The sequence below is a fragment of the Salvia hispanica genome, chromosome 6 (assembly GCF_029641045.1).
Source record: "Salvia hispanica isolate PSC_SH4W2 chromosome 6, Shi_PSC_v1, whole genome shotgun sequence".
NCBI classification, from domain to species: domain Eukaryota; kingdom Viridiplantae; phylum Streptophyta; class Magnoliopsida; order Lamiales; family Lamiaceae; genus Salvia; species Salvia hispanica.
Window position 1 is genome coordinate 32286540 of NC_142697.1, and position 13945 is coordinate 32300484.

The 13945-nt window shown below is 40.4% G+C and overlaps 1 protein-coding gene across 1 annotated transcript; it reads left to right on the forward strand.

Annotated features, from left to right (window-relative positions):
- Nucleotides 1-10135: 10135 nt before the first annotated feature.
- Nucleotides 10136-10468, forward strand: LOC148923588 (uncharacterized). Its single transcript, XM_089061550.1, has one exon. It carries the CDS (start codon nt 10136-10138, stop codon nt 10466-10468), a length of 333 nt encoding a protein of 110 aa, XP_088917676.1.
- The last annotated feature ends 3477 nt before the right edge of the window (nt 10469-13945 follow it).

Sequence of the window (13945 nt, forward strand, 5' to 3'; positions counted from 1 at the left end):
TAGTGGGTTGAGGTTTTGAAGAAATATAGTGCATCCAACAACCCCTGTCTGACAGTTTCATGATCTTCTAACCTTTCTGAATACTAGTTGATTCCTCTGGACTTGTTAGATTGAGTGATTTACCAAACACTGCACTGCACATTTCTAAGCTCTTCAAATGGCGCCGCTGACGGGGACCAGAGCCAGAATTAAACCCCCCCATAAACCAAGTAATTTTAAGTTTCTGTTTTTTTTATGTCTTTTTATGTTTTATTTTTTTACAAAGCATGCTCGTATATATGTGTCTTAAATATCTATGTTCACCTGTTGAGTATGTATATATGTGTTAGCTTTCTTCTCCCACTTAGCCCGATGCTCGGTCTAAGTGTGAGAAGTTTATGTTGATATAGCATGCTTTTATGGCTTTTTATTTGTCATCGAAAGACTTTGTATGTGCATTTGAAAATTTGTTCACCTTTGTTTATTTTATCGAGAGAAGAATTTTACGTTTTTGGTCTACAGCAATTATTTTTTTTCCACCCCAATTTATTTATTTGTCTAAGCCCAATTTTTCGAAGCCCAATTTTTGAGAAGACTAAGTCAGCTTTTATTTCTTGAAGTTAGAGCTCTTCGCCACTTCCTTTTCGGTTACCACAATTGATGCTAACGCTAAGAGCAAATCCCTGCTAAATCTCAACCTAAAACTTGACGTTCAGTTTATACATGCCACTATCCACGTTCACTTTGGAGTCTTGTATCTTTTTCGCGATCATATTAACTGAAAGCAAAGAGAGATAAGAGAATGCTGAAATTGGATCCATATCCTGCCGTTTAAATGGAATCAAATAGGAGACGGAGAGGAGAGAAATCGGAGACGCAGTGGCAGGCTGTCCTGGCGGAGCAGCAACGTCCGTTCAACAGCGGCGATCTCAGCGGCTGCAGCGGGGCGGCAACGATCCGATCAGAGATGGAGTCTTGCGGCAGCGTATTTTTGTATTTTCGAGCTGAGTAAGGCAGCGGTGGTGGCGTAACCTCGAGCAGACAGAGGCGGCGGCGTACAACACCGGGCTGAACTCAGCAGCAGCAGGCACGGCCTCTCATGACGAACAGGAAGCGGCTGCTCGGCTGAACGGCAGTGACAGCAGGCCGGAAACTGTGGCGGCGTTGTGGAGAAAAGATGGCAATAGAGCAGCGACGGAGAGGCAGAGGCGTCGTGCTGAATTTGAATTGAGAGAAGAAGGAGTTTAGAGATTTCAATTTGGATGTTCTCTTGAATATTTCGAACCTCACTGAAATTGGGAGAATTGGGAAGCTCGATTCCTATTTGTTTTGGGAATAGTCAAAATGAAAGAAGGAGAGAAGAAGATTATTGCTTGCTGATTTGGAAATTTTCTCTTGGGGAAGGAAGAGAGAGAGAGGGAGGACGGAAACGGCTAGACGCGACATTCTGGATCAGCAGCTAAGACGAGCAGCGACGGCGCTGTGATGGAGACGGTGAGGAGAAAGGGCGAGGCAGCAGCAGTGCTCTGACAGAGAAGAGAGAAAGATAGGGCAGTGACAGCAGCGGCGCTAAGCGCTGCCTGACGGCAAACGGTGAACAGCGACAACTGAGTCTATGGCGGCGGCGATCATTCCGACGGAGAGACGGAGGTGCCGTGACAGAAAAGAGAAGAGAACAGAGGATATTGGGGGGTTTTCCTTGTTGATTTTGAGAAATTAAGAGTGAGACCAAATCGAGGTGTGGATGGAGGTTCTGAATGGTGCTGACCGAACGGGAGACAGAGAGAGAATCACAACGAGGCGATGATGGAGCGATCCACCGCTCACGCCTCACGACAGTGATGCAGAACAGGCGTGAGGCGAATGGCGTGAGAAGTAAAAGGTGAGAAGTTGCTGTTCTGAGTTAGAGGAAATAGAGTGGGTGAGTTCTCTTTCTAGAATTTGAGCTCATTTGATGAAAATATCTTTTGTTGGACCACATTCATAGTTCGAGCCGTATGGATTTGAAATGAGAAAAGGGAATTAGTTTTAGGCCTAATTTTTAATTAAAGTGTTGGGCTTGTGTAGTTTTTGTTGGGCTAAGGATTTAATATGTATTCTGATGACTTAGTAAATTTTTCGATCAGCGAGTTTAGTTCATGAAGTGAGTTTGACGGATTGGTTGATCGTTGGGCTGGTTAACATAAATCTTTAAATCCCCGTTTTTGTCAAGATACTAGAACTTCATAAATTATTCTAAGGAAGAATGAGGATAAAATGAACACCATATAGGATGCATGCATTGTTTTAAATAAGCTTTATTTTTACAAAGTCTAATTTTAGTAATGTCTTCTTTTTTTGAAAAAGGGTGAATTTTGTGCACGTCTTTTGAGGGCGGAACTAAATGTTGAATTGAGGAGATAAGCGAACGAGATGGGCTTTCTTTTTAAATAAGGACTATATCCTAAGCATGTTATTTTTGAAATGATGGGAGATATGTTTGTCATGCCATATTTTTTGTGATGTTGTGGGACCTATCTGAAGTGGCTTTTGCCATGTATGGTTAATCGAATTCGTGTCTGACTAGGGAGTGAGTCCCTACTCAGGCTGGTGTACACCCAGTAGATCGTGCGCTATCTCTTTGAGTTGGCCGGTCTAGTGACTTGGAATGTGGCCACATTCTTTGTCATGTAGTTCAGATATGGTATGGTAATGTTGATGATGTTGAGGTTGATGGCGGTGATGATGTTGGTGAAATGTTTTAGTGACTCGGGCCCTTTCAAAGTTAAAACCCCAAGGTCACTCGTTAATGGCATGATAAACAATTTTTATAAAAATGTTTTCGGCATGAGTCCACTGAGTGCATCAAGTACTCAGCCCTGCATTTGTTTTAAAAAATGTGCAGGTTGAGCGGTGACGAGCGCAGTGAGTGTTGAGCATAAAAGTGAAAAAGATGTCTATCAAATGTTTGGAATATGTTGTGTCTTCATACATGACATTATTCTACTCTCGAATGCTTCCGCTGAATGTTGTGTCTTTTGAGTTCATTTATTGATGAGATATTGTATCCCTTTGAGATGTCAATTGTTGAGATGATACTCTAATTTTATTCGAGCTAATCCAGCTATTTCTATTATTTTGAGCTTTGGTCGAGTTTTGTTGTTTTCCCCTTTCTTTCCCGCTTCTTTAACCCTCCCCTAATCGCGATTCAACCGTGTTTTCTATCCTTTGAAAATGCGGGCGTGACACTTGCGCTAGACCGTAAATCCCCCTGATACAAAAGCGTCTGTCCATTTCCGTGGAGTTTTGAAAAAAGATAGCAATATAAACAAAAAGCTGCTTCCTTCGTAACACTATATTCCAACCAATCCTTAAATTCATCAAACCAATGTGAGACAAATTTACGTTTTCGATTTCCATCTACTCTAGGACGAAAATCATGATTACGTGGTTGACACGGACCTTTAAGTAAGTAAGCTCTGCGAACTTGTTCTATTAAATTTGGTGGATAACTCATTATATCAGGTCGTTCTCCTGGATCACTTGGGAGATTCTCTAAATCAACCTTATTTTTATTTTCATTTGATGATTCTTAAGGTAAAAAAGTGAAGGTTCAGCTGATGAAGAATCAACGGAAGAAAGTTTCTTGAAATAACGATCTATATATCTACAAAAAATAGTCAACAATAATTAGTAAAAGAATATAAATCATTACACAAAAATATAAACATTTACACAAAATATAAATCATTACACAAAACATAATAAAGTTCATCTTATATTTTACAACTAAAAGAATAAAGAGTAACCAAAATATACTATCTGCTCACATCTAAAAAGTTGCCATTACAAACAATAATTCAGAAATAACATTTGGACTCTCACTCACAAATCAAATAGTATAAAACTATTAACACATACACGTCAAATAAAGAATTGGGGTTAAAAAATTCCAACAACAGAACCACCATAGCCATTGAATTACATACCTATCTTCTTTCTCCCTCTTTAAATTATTATTGCAACCAAACAAAAATACAACTATGTAGAAAAATCAATTAAATTATATTTGAGTTTTGAAATATACCTAATTCTAGATAACCAATTTCAGAATTGGAACGGCTCAAGGAGAAATTAAGAGGAACGATTCGTATAAATTTGCTGAAACTTATCACTAATATTATATATATAAATTAAGAGGAATGGTAAACCTATCACTAATATTTATATATATAAATTAAGAGGAACGATTCTGAAACCTATATCTAATACTATATATAATATACAAATTATAATTATTGTGAAATTATTAAAATACTCCTAAGTTTTTTAAGAATTAGTGGGGGACCATGGGCCCCCTTGGCCCCACCCTCCCTCTGCCCTTGTCCATATGTTTGCAACACACCTTGGTTTGGGGGTTGGTCTAGAGGAGGTGGACGAATGATACGCTCGAATTTTGCACTGTTTTTAGGTCATTATTTGGTCCGTTTTTGATGTCAAAGCCACTCTACACGTTCATTATTTGCATATTTTGACTATTTTGGTATTTTGACGTGTTTTGTGAGAAATGTGCATAATTGAGCCGAAAAAGGGAGCCAAAACGCCAAGTTTCGGAATCTGGAGTCAGACGGCGACCGATGACCGGCGACCGCCGCGGATGTGTGCGGCGACCGCTGGCGCCCGGCGGGCAGATCAATGCAGCGGTCCGCCTCGGAAAAATGTGCTTGGAAGAGAAGTCTCGTCCGGCGACCACCGGAAGATGTGCGGCGGTCCGCCGCCGAGGGAACAGACTCTCTGGACTCCAACGCGGTGACCGCCGGCCAAGGTGCGACGGCCCGCCGGAGAAAGGCGGAGAATCCGAGAAGCCCTAGATTTGCACCCAGTTTTACCATATTTTGGAGATTTTTTTTCTTCTACAACAAGGCATGGCTTTCCCCTATAAATAAAACCTCAAGCTTCATCAAAAAGAGAGAACTTCTACTTGCAAAATACTTCATAGAGATCAAGACCTAGAGTACTTCATTAGTGCAAGGAGTTGGAGAAGGATTTCAAGAACATCAAGAACGACAAGGATTCAACCCACGGGTTTTATTTGCTTTAGTTTTATGTTCAAATTGTCTTCCCTTCAATCTATGTTTTTAGCTTATTCAATTATGTGTAACTAAACTCATAGGATTCTAGGAATGTGTTAGTAACGACTTTGGTTATACAAATTCCTTTTTCTATCTAATATCCGTTTTGTTTTTACTTTGTTTCTTCCTTAAGTAGTTTTGATGTTGCATGATTGAGTGAGACAATCGTGTATGATTTGATATAACTTGCTTCATAACTGTGACAGAGTTCTAGCGAGTTAGATTCACTTAGTAGACAATACAGTTAGCTTCCCTTAAAACGGCACTGTTAATTGAGAGTGAGGACTTTTCAAGGGTCTTAGAAGCTTTTTGGAGTTACGTGTTAGGATTGACAACCCTAATTTTGTAATCAACATTTGTATCGCATGAGCATAAGCTAGGTGACTCGTCCTTTCAAAGTATAAACTGTGCTAGGGTATTGTAGTTGGAATTTTGTATAACCATAACTGTGAACACACATCCCTGGGATTCCCTTATCTCTATTGTCTTCCTCTTGATTTATCTGCTTTTAGTTGATCTATGCTCTTATTGTTTTTAGTTTTTCAAAAGTTTTTAAAACCCAATTGTTTTTTCCAGATAGTATTTGAGTCTTAGTAGAAGATAAACACTTTGTATTCGTCTTCCCCGTGTTCGATATCCGGTACTAACCTTTAGCTATACTATATATACTCTGTATACTTGCAGGTTTATTTAGTGCTAATAAAAAGTGCATCAAGTTTTTGGCTCCGTTGCCGGGGAAGACAATACACTTTGGAGTGATATCTTCAAACGGATAATTTTGCTACTTTGTATTTTAATCGCTTTTGTTTTAGTTCATTTTCTTTTATTTTTATTTTTATTTTACGATGGATTTTCCTGTAGGGATGGAGGATTCATATGGCTACGAACAGCAGTGGGGGTTAAGCAATGAATACTGTAACTCCGACCATGGGGGATCATACTACGACCCAAACTGCTCTGAATTTTCCTATGATGCACAAGATTACTGCTCTGATAACTCGTTTGAATTATGTGCAGGTATGGAAGATCAACCCCGCTCTACTTGGGAGAATCAGCTGGAAATCTGCATCGCAGAAGTTTTCGAACATAGAAATGTGACGAACCAGCGGTTGGAAAATCTAGAAAGAAACACAAGCACCTTGGAAAGAGGGTTGGCAACCCTAGTCGCTCAAGTTGAGATGCTGGAAATTAATCTTGGGATCATAGCCACGACCATAGGAAACAGGCACACCCCAGGTACCTTTCCTAGCCTGCCAGAGGTTAATCCGAGAGGAAGATGCCACGCCGTACAACTGCGCAGCGGAACTACATATCAACCGTCAGAGGCAGAAGATCTAGGAATGAGAAGAAGGGAGGCAGAGAAGCCGCCTGGGGATGCATCTGACGAAGCGGTGCGGCGGTCCGCCGCCTATACCTCAGCAGGTCGAGGAGAACTTAGGCTTGGCCACTGGCGGAAGCCCGGCGACCGTCACACCTCATCGCGGTGGCCCGCCGGCTGGACAGCAGCAACCAAACAGCCCCGCACAGAACAGTATCGCTGTCCCGTATCCTCAACGGCTGCAGAGCAAGAAGCTTGATGCTCAGTTTGCCAAATTCTTGGAAGCAATGAGTAAAGTCCACATCAACATTCCACTAGTAGAAGCCCTGCAATAAATGCCCAATTACGCTAAATTTCTGAAAGATGTGGTGGCAAGAAAAAAGAAATGGGGGAAATACGAGACAGTAGGCCTAACAGAGAATTGCAGTGCCATCATCCAAAAGGGATTACCCACTAAGCACAAAGATCCAGGGAGTTTTACTTTATCTTGTGTTTTGGGGAATGATGTAAAGGGTAGGGCGTTATGTAATCTAGGCTCTAGCATTAACTTGATGCCTTTGTCTTTTTACAGGAAACTTGATGTTGACAGCATCCGTCCCACCTCAATCACGCTGCAAATGGCAGATCGGAGCACAACATCACCAATGGGGATAGTAGAAGATGTCTTGGTAAGAGTTGGACAATTTATTTTTCCAGCTGATTTTGTTGTTCTTGACATGCAGGAGGACAAGAAGGTTCCCTTGATACTTGGAAGACCGTTTTTAGCTACTGGGGGAGCCATGATAGATATACAGAAGGGAGAGCTTACATTAAAGCTACATGATGAGAGCATTACATTCAACATCTACGACGCCCTGAAATTTCATGGAAAAGAAGGGGCAGAAGGCTACCAAGAATGCAGTGTCATCCAAGTCGTCACCGATTGTGTTGGAGAAGTGGAAGTCACTTATCACCAAAACCAGGACCCTCTTGAAACTTGTCTAAAAAATTCTTTTACTCCTAACACTGATTTATCTTCTTGTGATGCTAACGTATGTGCCATCATTGCAGAATTGGAAGTGCTACCAGAAAGAATCCCCCAAATGGGGAATGCATTCTTGCCATTACGCACTCCCGAAGAAGAGGCAGAAATGAGAAGAACAGTGGGAAAGCCACAGGACCGCCCAAAGTAGAGCTTAAACCTCTTCCCGACCATCTCTGATACGCTTTCCTAGGGCCGAAAAACACTTACCCTGTTGTTGTATCCGCTGCATTAAGTGAGCAAGAGTGTGAGAAGCTTTTATGCATTTTGAACAAGTATAGGTCTGCCATAGGATGGTCTATTAGTGATCTAAAAGGAATTAGCCCTACCACATGCATGCATAGAATTTTACTTGAGGAAGGGCATAAACCTCGTGTGCAAAACCAACGTAGACTTAACCCTATCATGCAAGATGTAGTAAGAAAAGAGGTGATAAAGTTACTAGACGCAGGAATTATTTATGTAATATCTGATAGTGAGTGGGTAAGTCCTACGCAAGTCGTAGCTAAAAAAGGGGGGATGACAGTAGTACCCGGCCAGGATGGAGAAATGATAGCCACTAGGGTAGCCACAGGATGGAGAGTATGCATTGATTATAGTATGTTAAATGCAGCCACTAGGAAAGATCATTTCCCTCTACCTTTTATTGATCAAATGCTTGATAGACTAGGGGGATACGATTATTACTGTTTTCTTGATGGCTATTCTGGGTATAATAAAATTGCAATTGCCCCCGAAGACCAACATTAGTCTGCTTTTACATGTCCTTATGGTATTTATGCTTATAGAAAAATGTCTTTTGGTTTGTGTAATGCCCCTGCCACTTTCCAGAGATGTATGATGGCCATATTTCATGATTTGATTGAAAAGGTGATGAAAGTTTTTATGGATGATTTTTCCGTGTTCGGTAAATCGTATGATCATTGTCTTGACAATCTAGCTAAGGTTTTGCAGAGATGTGTAGAAACTAACCTTGTTCTTAATTGGGAGAAATGCCATTTTATGGTGAAAGAAGGTATATTTCTAGGGCATAAAGTGTCTTCTGCGGGGATAGAGGTAGATAGGGCAAAGATTGCAGCCATCGAGAAACTCCCACCGCCATCCAATGGAAAGGGAGTAAGAAGTTTTCTAGGACATGCAGGCTTCTACCGAAGATTCATCAAGGATTTTTCTAAGATCTCTAAACCTCTTTGTAAATTGCTTGAGAAGGATGTGAAATTTAATTTTACTTCCGATTGTTTGCAGGCTTTTGAGACTTTGAAGAGAGCTCTAGTCAGCGCTCCTATCCTCATCACGCCAGATTGGAGTCAACCATTTGAGATCATGTGCGATGCAAGTGATATTGCAGTCGGCTCAGCTTTAGGGCAGAAGAGGGGAAAGATTTTTAGAGTCATATATTACGCTAGTAGAACTTTAGATTCTGCCCAAGCTAATTACACGACTACTGAAAGGGAGATGCTTGCTATTGTCTATTCCTTTGATAAATTTAGGGCCTATCATGTTGGAACTAAGACTATTGTTTACACTTACCATGTAGCTATTAGGCATTTGTTTGCAAAGAAGGATGCAAAACCAAGACTTATCTGATGGATCTTGCTACTCCAGGAGTTTGACGTGGAAATCAAGGACAAAAAATGGTGCGAGAATGTGGTAACAGACCACTTGTCAAGGTTGGAACACCCGGTGGAGGGAGAAGACTTGTCTCAAGAAATCAACGAGGACTTCCCAGATGAGCACCTGTTTTTCACTCAAGCCACTTTTCCTTGGTACGCTGATATTGTCAATTATTTGGCGGCAAAGGTGCATCCTCCCGATCTTACTCCTTATCAGAAAAAGAAATTTTATAGAGATGTACGATCTTACTTTTGGGATGAGCCCTACTTGTTCAAAAGAAGGAGATGTGTCCCTCAAGAAGATTGGGTGGCTATAGTCGAAAGGTGCCATTCGTCCCCCACTGGAGGCCACTTTGGTGTGCAAAGAACCGCGATAAAAGTCTTGCAAAGTGGATTCTATTGGCCTACCATTTTTCGCGACTCCGCTAGTTTTATTCTCCAATGCAATGAATGTCAACGGACGGGTGGAATTTCTAAGAAGAAGGAGATGCCGATAAATACCATCATTGAGGTAGAATTGTTTGATGTATGGGGGATAGATTTTATGGGACCGTTCCCGAAATCAGGAGAGTACCAATATATCTTACTTGCAGTAGAATATGTTTCTAGATGGGTGGAAGCAATTCCAACCAAAACTAATGATTCTAAAGTTGTCATTGCTTTTGTTAGAAAAAACATATTGTATTTTGCAGGTTTGGTACGCCCCGCGCCCTTATTAGTGATGGAGGATCTCACTTCAACAATAGATGGCTGGACAGTGTGTTGGACAAATATGGAGTCAAGCATAGAGTAACTTCGCCCTATCATCCTCAAGCAAATGGGCAAATTGAGTTAGCAAACAGGGAAATCAAGTCAGTCCTTCAAAAGACGGTGAGTGTGAATCGTAAAGATTGGGCACTCCGGTTAGATGACGCATTGTGGGCATATCGTACCGCCTACAAAGGCCCTATAGTTATATCTCCTTATCAACTTGTGTTTGGTAAGTCTTGTCATTTGCCTCTTGAGATGGAATACATGTCATATTGGGCGATCAAAAAGTTGAACCATGACTTTCGCAAAGCCGGTGAAGAAAGACGTCTTTTTTCTAAATGAGATGGACGAATTTAGGATGGAGGCTTACGATAGTTCATCAATTTATAAGGAGCGAATGAAGGCTTACCACGACCGTATGATCAGCCCGCGAGAGCTCATGCTGGGGGATGTAGTTCTGTTGCACAATTCGAGACTTTCTCTATTCCCCGGAAAGTTGAGGTCTAAATGGACCGGCCCATACATGATCAAGAAGATATATGATAGTGGAACAGTGGAATTGCTAGCTCCGGATGGACAATTGTTTCAAGCCAATGGCCACCGTGTGAAAAAGTATTACAGTTCGGACAAGATAGTGGAGGAGGAGGTTGATCTAGAGGAACCACCCAAGGAGTAAAGAAGGGGGTAACGTCAAGCTAATGACTATAAAAGAGCGCTTGTTGGGAGGCAACACAACCTTGTTTTTGAAAATTTTTGCTTTAAGTTAAGTATTTTTGGTTTTAGTTTAATTTTGTGCTTTGAATTTTTTTTCGCAGGCTCTGACCTCTACGCGGTGACCGTCGCATGTGCTGCGGCGGTCCGCCACCTGCTCGCTGGAACATTCTGTTGTCGCGCGACGACCGCCGGATATGTTGCGGCGGGCCGCCGCCTGGGCGTATTTTTCCAGCGCGATTTTTCCAAAGTTTCTCAACTTTCGCCCGGTCAAGCCTCGACACAAGAATTTTCAAGGTACATTTTTTTCAGTAGTTCACTCACGTCCCTACCGACTCTGCAAACTTACTTTACAATTTGTTGTAAATAAGTTTGGGGGGATGAAGTGGTGGACCGTGAGTTTAGGATTTTTTTGTTTTAAAGTTTTTGTTTTTGTTTCAATAACCCCGTAGGTGAATTTTGTGTTCTAAAAAAATGTTTTCTTGAATCCATGTCGTGAACTTAACATGAAGAACTTAGAAACACGCATGCTTAGGGACACACTTTAGATTGAGTTGCCAATGATATTACATTCCATCTATGTTTAGGTATGGCTTAACGTTTTGATTTGATGGTTTGGTGAAAAGGTGCATAATTAGTGAATTGCTTGTTCGCCTTGAATCATGCTTATACCTTATGAGGATTTGAGCCTATTATTTCATTCTTGTGTGATTTATCTGCAATCATGTATTTGTTTCTAGAACTTGCTCCTAGTCTTGCCTAAGTTTACATAGTGTTTAAGTTGATTTAGGAGGATGATTGACCATCTTTTCTTAGCCTACTTTTGTCCAAAATATTGACCTTCTTAAAATTTCAAAATTTTTCCTTTGGAGCCAAGTTTGAGCCTTTAAGCCTTTTCTTTGGAAGCCAAAATTATGGGGACAATTCCTTGGGTTAGTTAGTCATTACTATCTTATTTTGTAAAGGAATTGGAGAGACAAGGGGGAAATATAAAAGTAGTGTGCTTAATGTAAAGAAAGTACAAGTTGTGAAGTTGAGAAAAATTCCAAGTATGTGCTTGATCTTAGAAAAGAAAACAAAGGATGTGTAAGAAAGAAAAAGAAAAAAAAGAAAAAGAAAAGTGTGAAAGGTTGTGAAAAGAAGAAGAAAATCAAAGGATTGGAAAGTGAGTTGAAGGAGAAATAAATAAAGTGTTAAAAGTGCCTTGGGTTTAGAAATGTGGAGTTATCTTTACTCTACTTGGGATATTTTTATTTTTAGTCACTTTTTAGCCAAATGTTCCTCACCTACCAAAGAGCCTACATTATAACCAAAGATAAAGACCTTTCGGACTTTTGAAGCTTAATCACATTTAGTAGAGGAAGGAGTAGACTTTGAGCAAGCCTATGGTAAACTTTGCATGATGTATGATTTGAGTGCTTATGTACACATTATCCTTATACACTTTGAGAGTGAGAGAACACTTCCCATCTTTGGAAGTTTGCCACGTGCGAGGGCTTGAATTCAAGGTGTTCCACGAGTTAGTAATGAAAGTGCACTAGTAAGCCTTGCTTGATTTGATTGCGTTAATACATGTTTAAATTGTTCTTCCATCTTTTGAAGCAATTATGACATCTAGTCCTTGTGCATTCCGTGCGTCTATTCTTGTGTCTTTATTGTTTTGTTCGAGGACAAACAAAAATGTAAGTTTGGGGGAGTTGATATGCTCGGATTTTGCACTGTTTTTAGGCCATTATTTGGTCCGTTTTTGATGTCAAAGTCACTCTACACGTCCATTATTTGCATATTTTGTCTATTTTGGTATTTTGACGTGTTTTGTGAGAAATGTGCATAATTGAGCCAAAAAAGGGAGCCAAAACGCCAAGTTTCGGAATCTGGAGTCAGACGGCAACCGGCGACCGCCGCGGATGTGTGCGGCGACCGCTGGCGCCCGGCGGGCAGATCAATGCAGCGGTCCGCCTCGGAAAAATGTGCTTGGAAGAGAAGTCTCGTCCGGTGACCGCCGGAAGATGTGCGGCGGTCCGCCGCCGAGGGAACAGACTCTCTGGACTCCAACACGGTGACCGCCGGCCAAGGTGCGGCGGCCCGCCGGAGAAAGGCGGAGAATCCGAGAAGCCCTAGATTTGCACCCAGTTTTACCATTTCTTGGAGATTTTTTTTCTTCTACAACAAGGCATGGCTTTCCCCTATAAATAAGACCTCAAGCTTCATCAAAAAGAGAGAACTTCTACTTGCAAAATACTTCATAGAGATCAAGACCTAGAGTACTTCATTAGTGCAAGGAGTTGGAGAAGGATTTCAAGAATATCAAGAACGACAAGAATTCAACCCACGGGTTTTATTTGCTTTAGTTTTATGTTCAAATTGTCTTCCCTTCAATCTATGTTTTTAGCTTATTCAATTATGTGTAACTAAACTCATAGGATTCTAGGGATGTGTTAGTAACGACTTTGGTTATACAAATTCCTTTTTCTATCTAATATCCATTTTGTTTTTACTTTGTTTCTTCCCTAAGTAGTTTTGATGTTGCATGATTGAGTGAGACAATCGTGTATGATTTGATATAACTTGCTTCATAACTGTGACAGAGTTCTAGTGAGTTAGATTCACTTAGTAGACAATACAGTTAGCTTCCCTTAAAACGGCACTGTTAATTGAGAGTGAGGACTTTTCAAGGGTCTTAGAAGCTTTTTGGAGTTACGTGTTAGGATTGACAACCCTAATTTTGTAATCAACATTTGTATCGCATGAGCATAAGCTAGGTGACTCGTCCTTTCAAAGTATAAACTGTGCTAGGGTATTGTAGTTGGAATTTTGTATAACCATAACTGTGAACACACATCCCTGGGATTCCCTTATCTCTATTGTCTTCCTCTTGATTTATCTGCTTTTAGTTGATCTATGCTCTTATTGTTTTTAGTTTTTCAAAAGTTTTTAAAACCCAATTGTTTTTCCAGATAGTATTTGTGTCTTAGTAGAAGATAGACACTTTGTGTTCGTCTTTCCCGTGTTCGATATCCGGTACTAACCTTTAGCTATACTATATATACTCTATATACTTGCAGGTTTATTTAGTGCTAATAAAAAGTGCATCAACGAACTGGCAATATCCTTCTCGACCCAATTAACGGTGTTTGGTCCTTTCGTCTTCAATAATTATATTATGTCTGCAAGCACTTCTTGGTGACATAAACGCCTCAGACCTTTGATCATGGAAAACCATGATTGCAGAACTCCGAATGCTCATTCACGATCAGTGAACTTGGGGTAAGGATATTTATAAGTGAGAGTAGAGGGTATTGGCAATTAAAAAAATGATTTTTTTTAAAAAAATGGATAAAAATGCGTTGAGTAAAAGATTATTGAAGTATCTAGGTAATAATAAATTTAAAATTCAATTCAAAATATTTGTATTATGTTAATAAAATTAAAATTCGGTCAA

Excerpts from the sequence above, each read along its gene's own strand:
- LOC148923588 (XM_089061550.1), top strand. The coding sequence starts at position 10,136 with ATGGACGAATTTAGGATGGAGGCTTACGATAGTTCATCAATTTATAAG.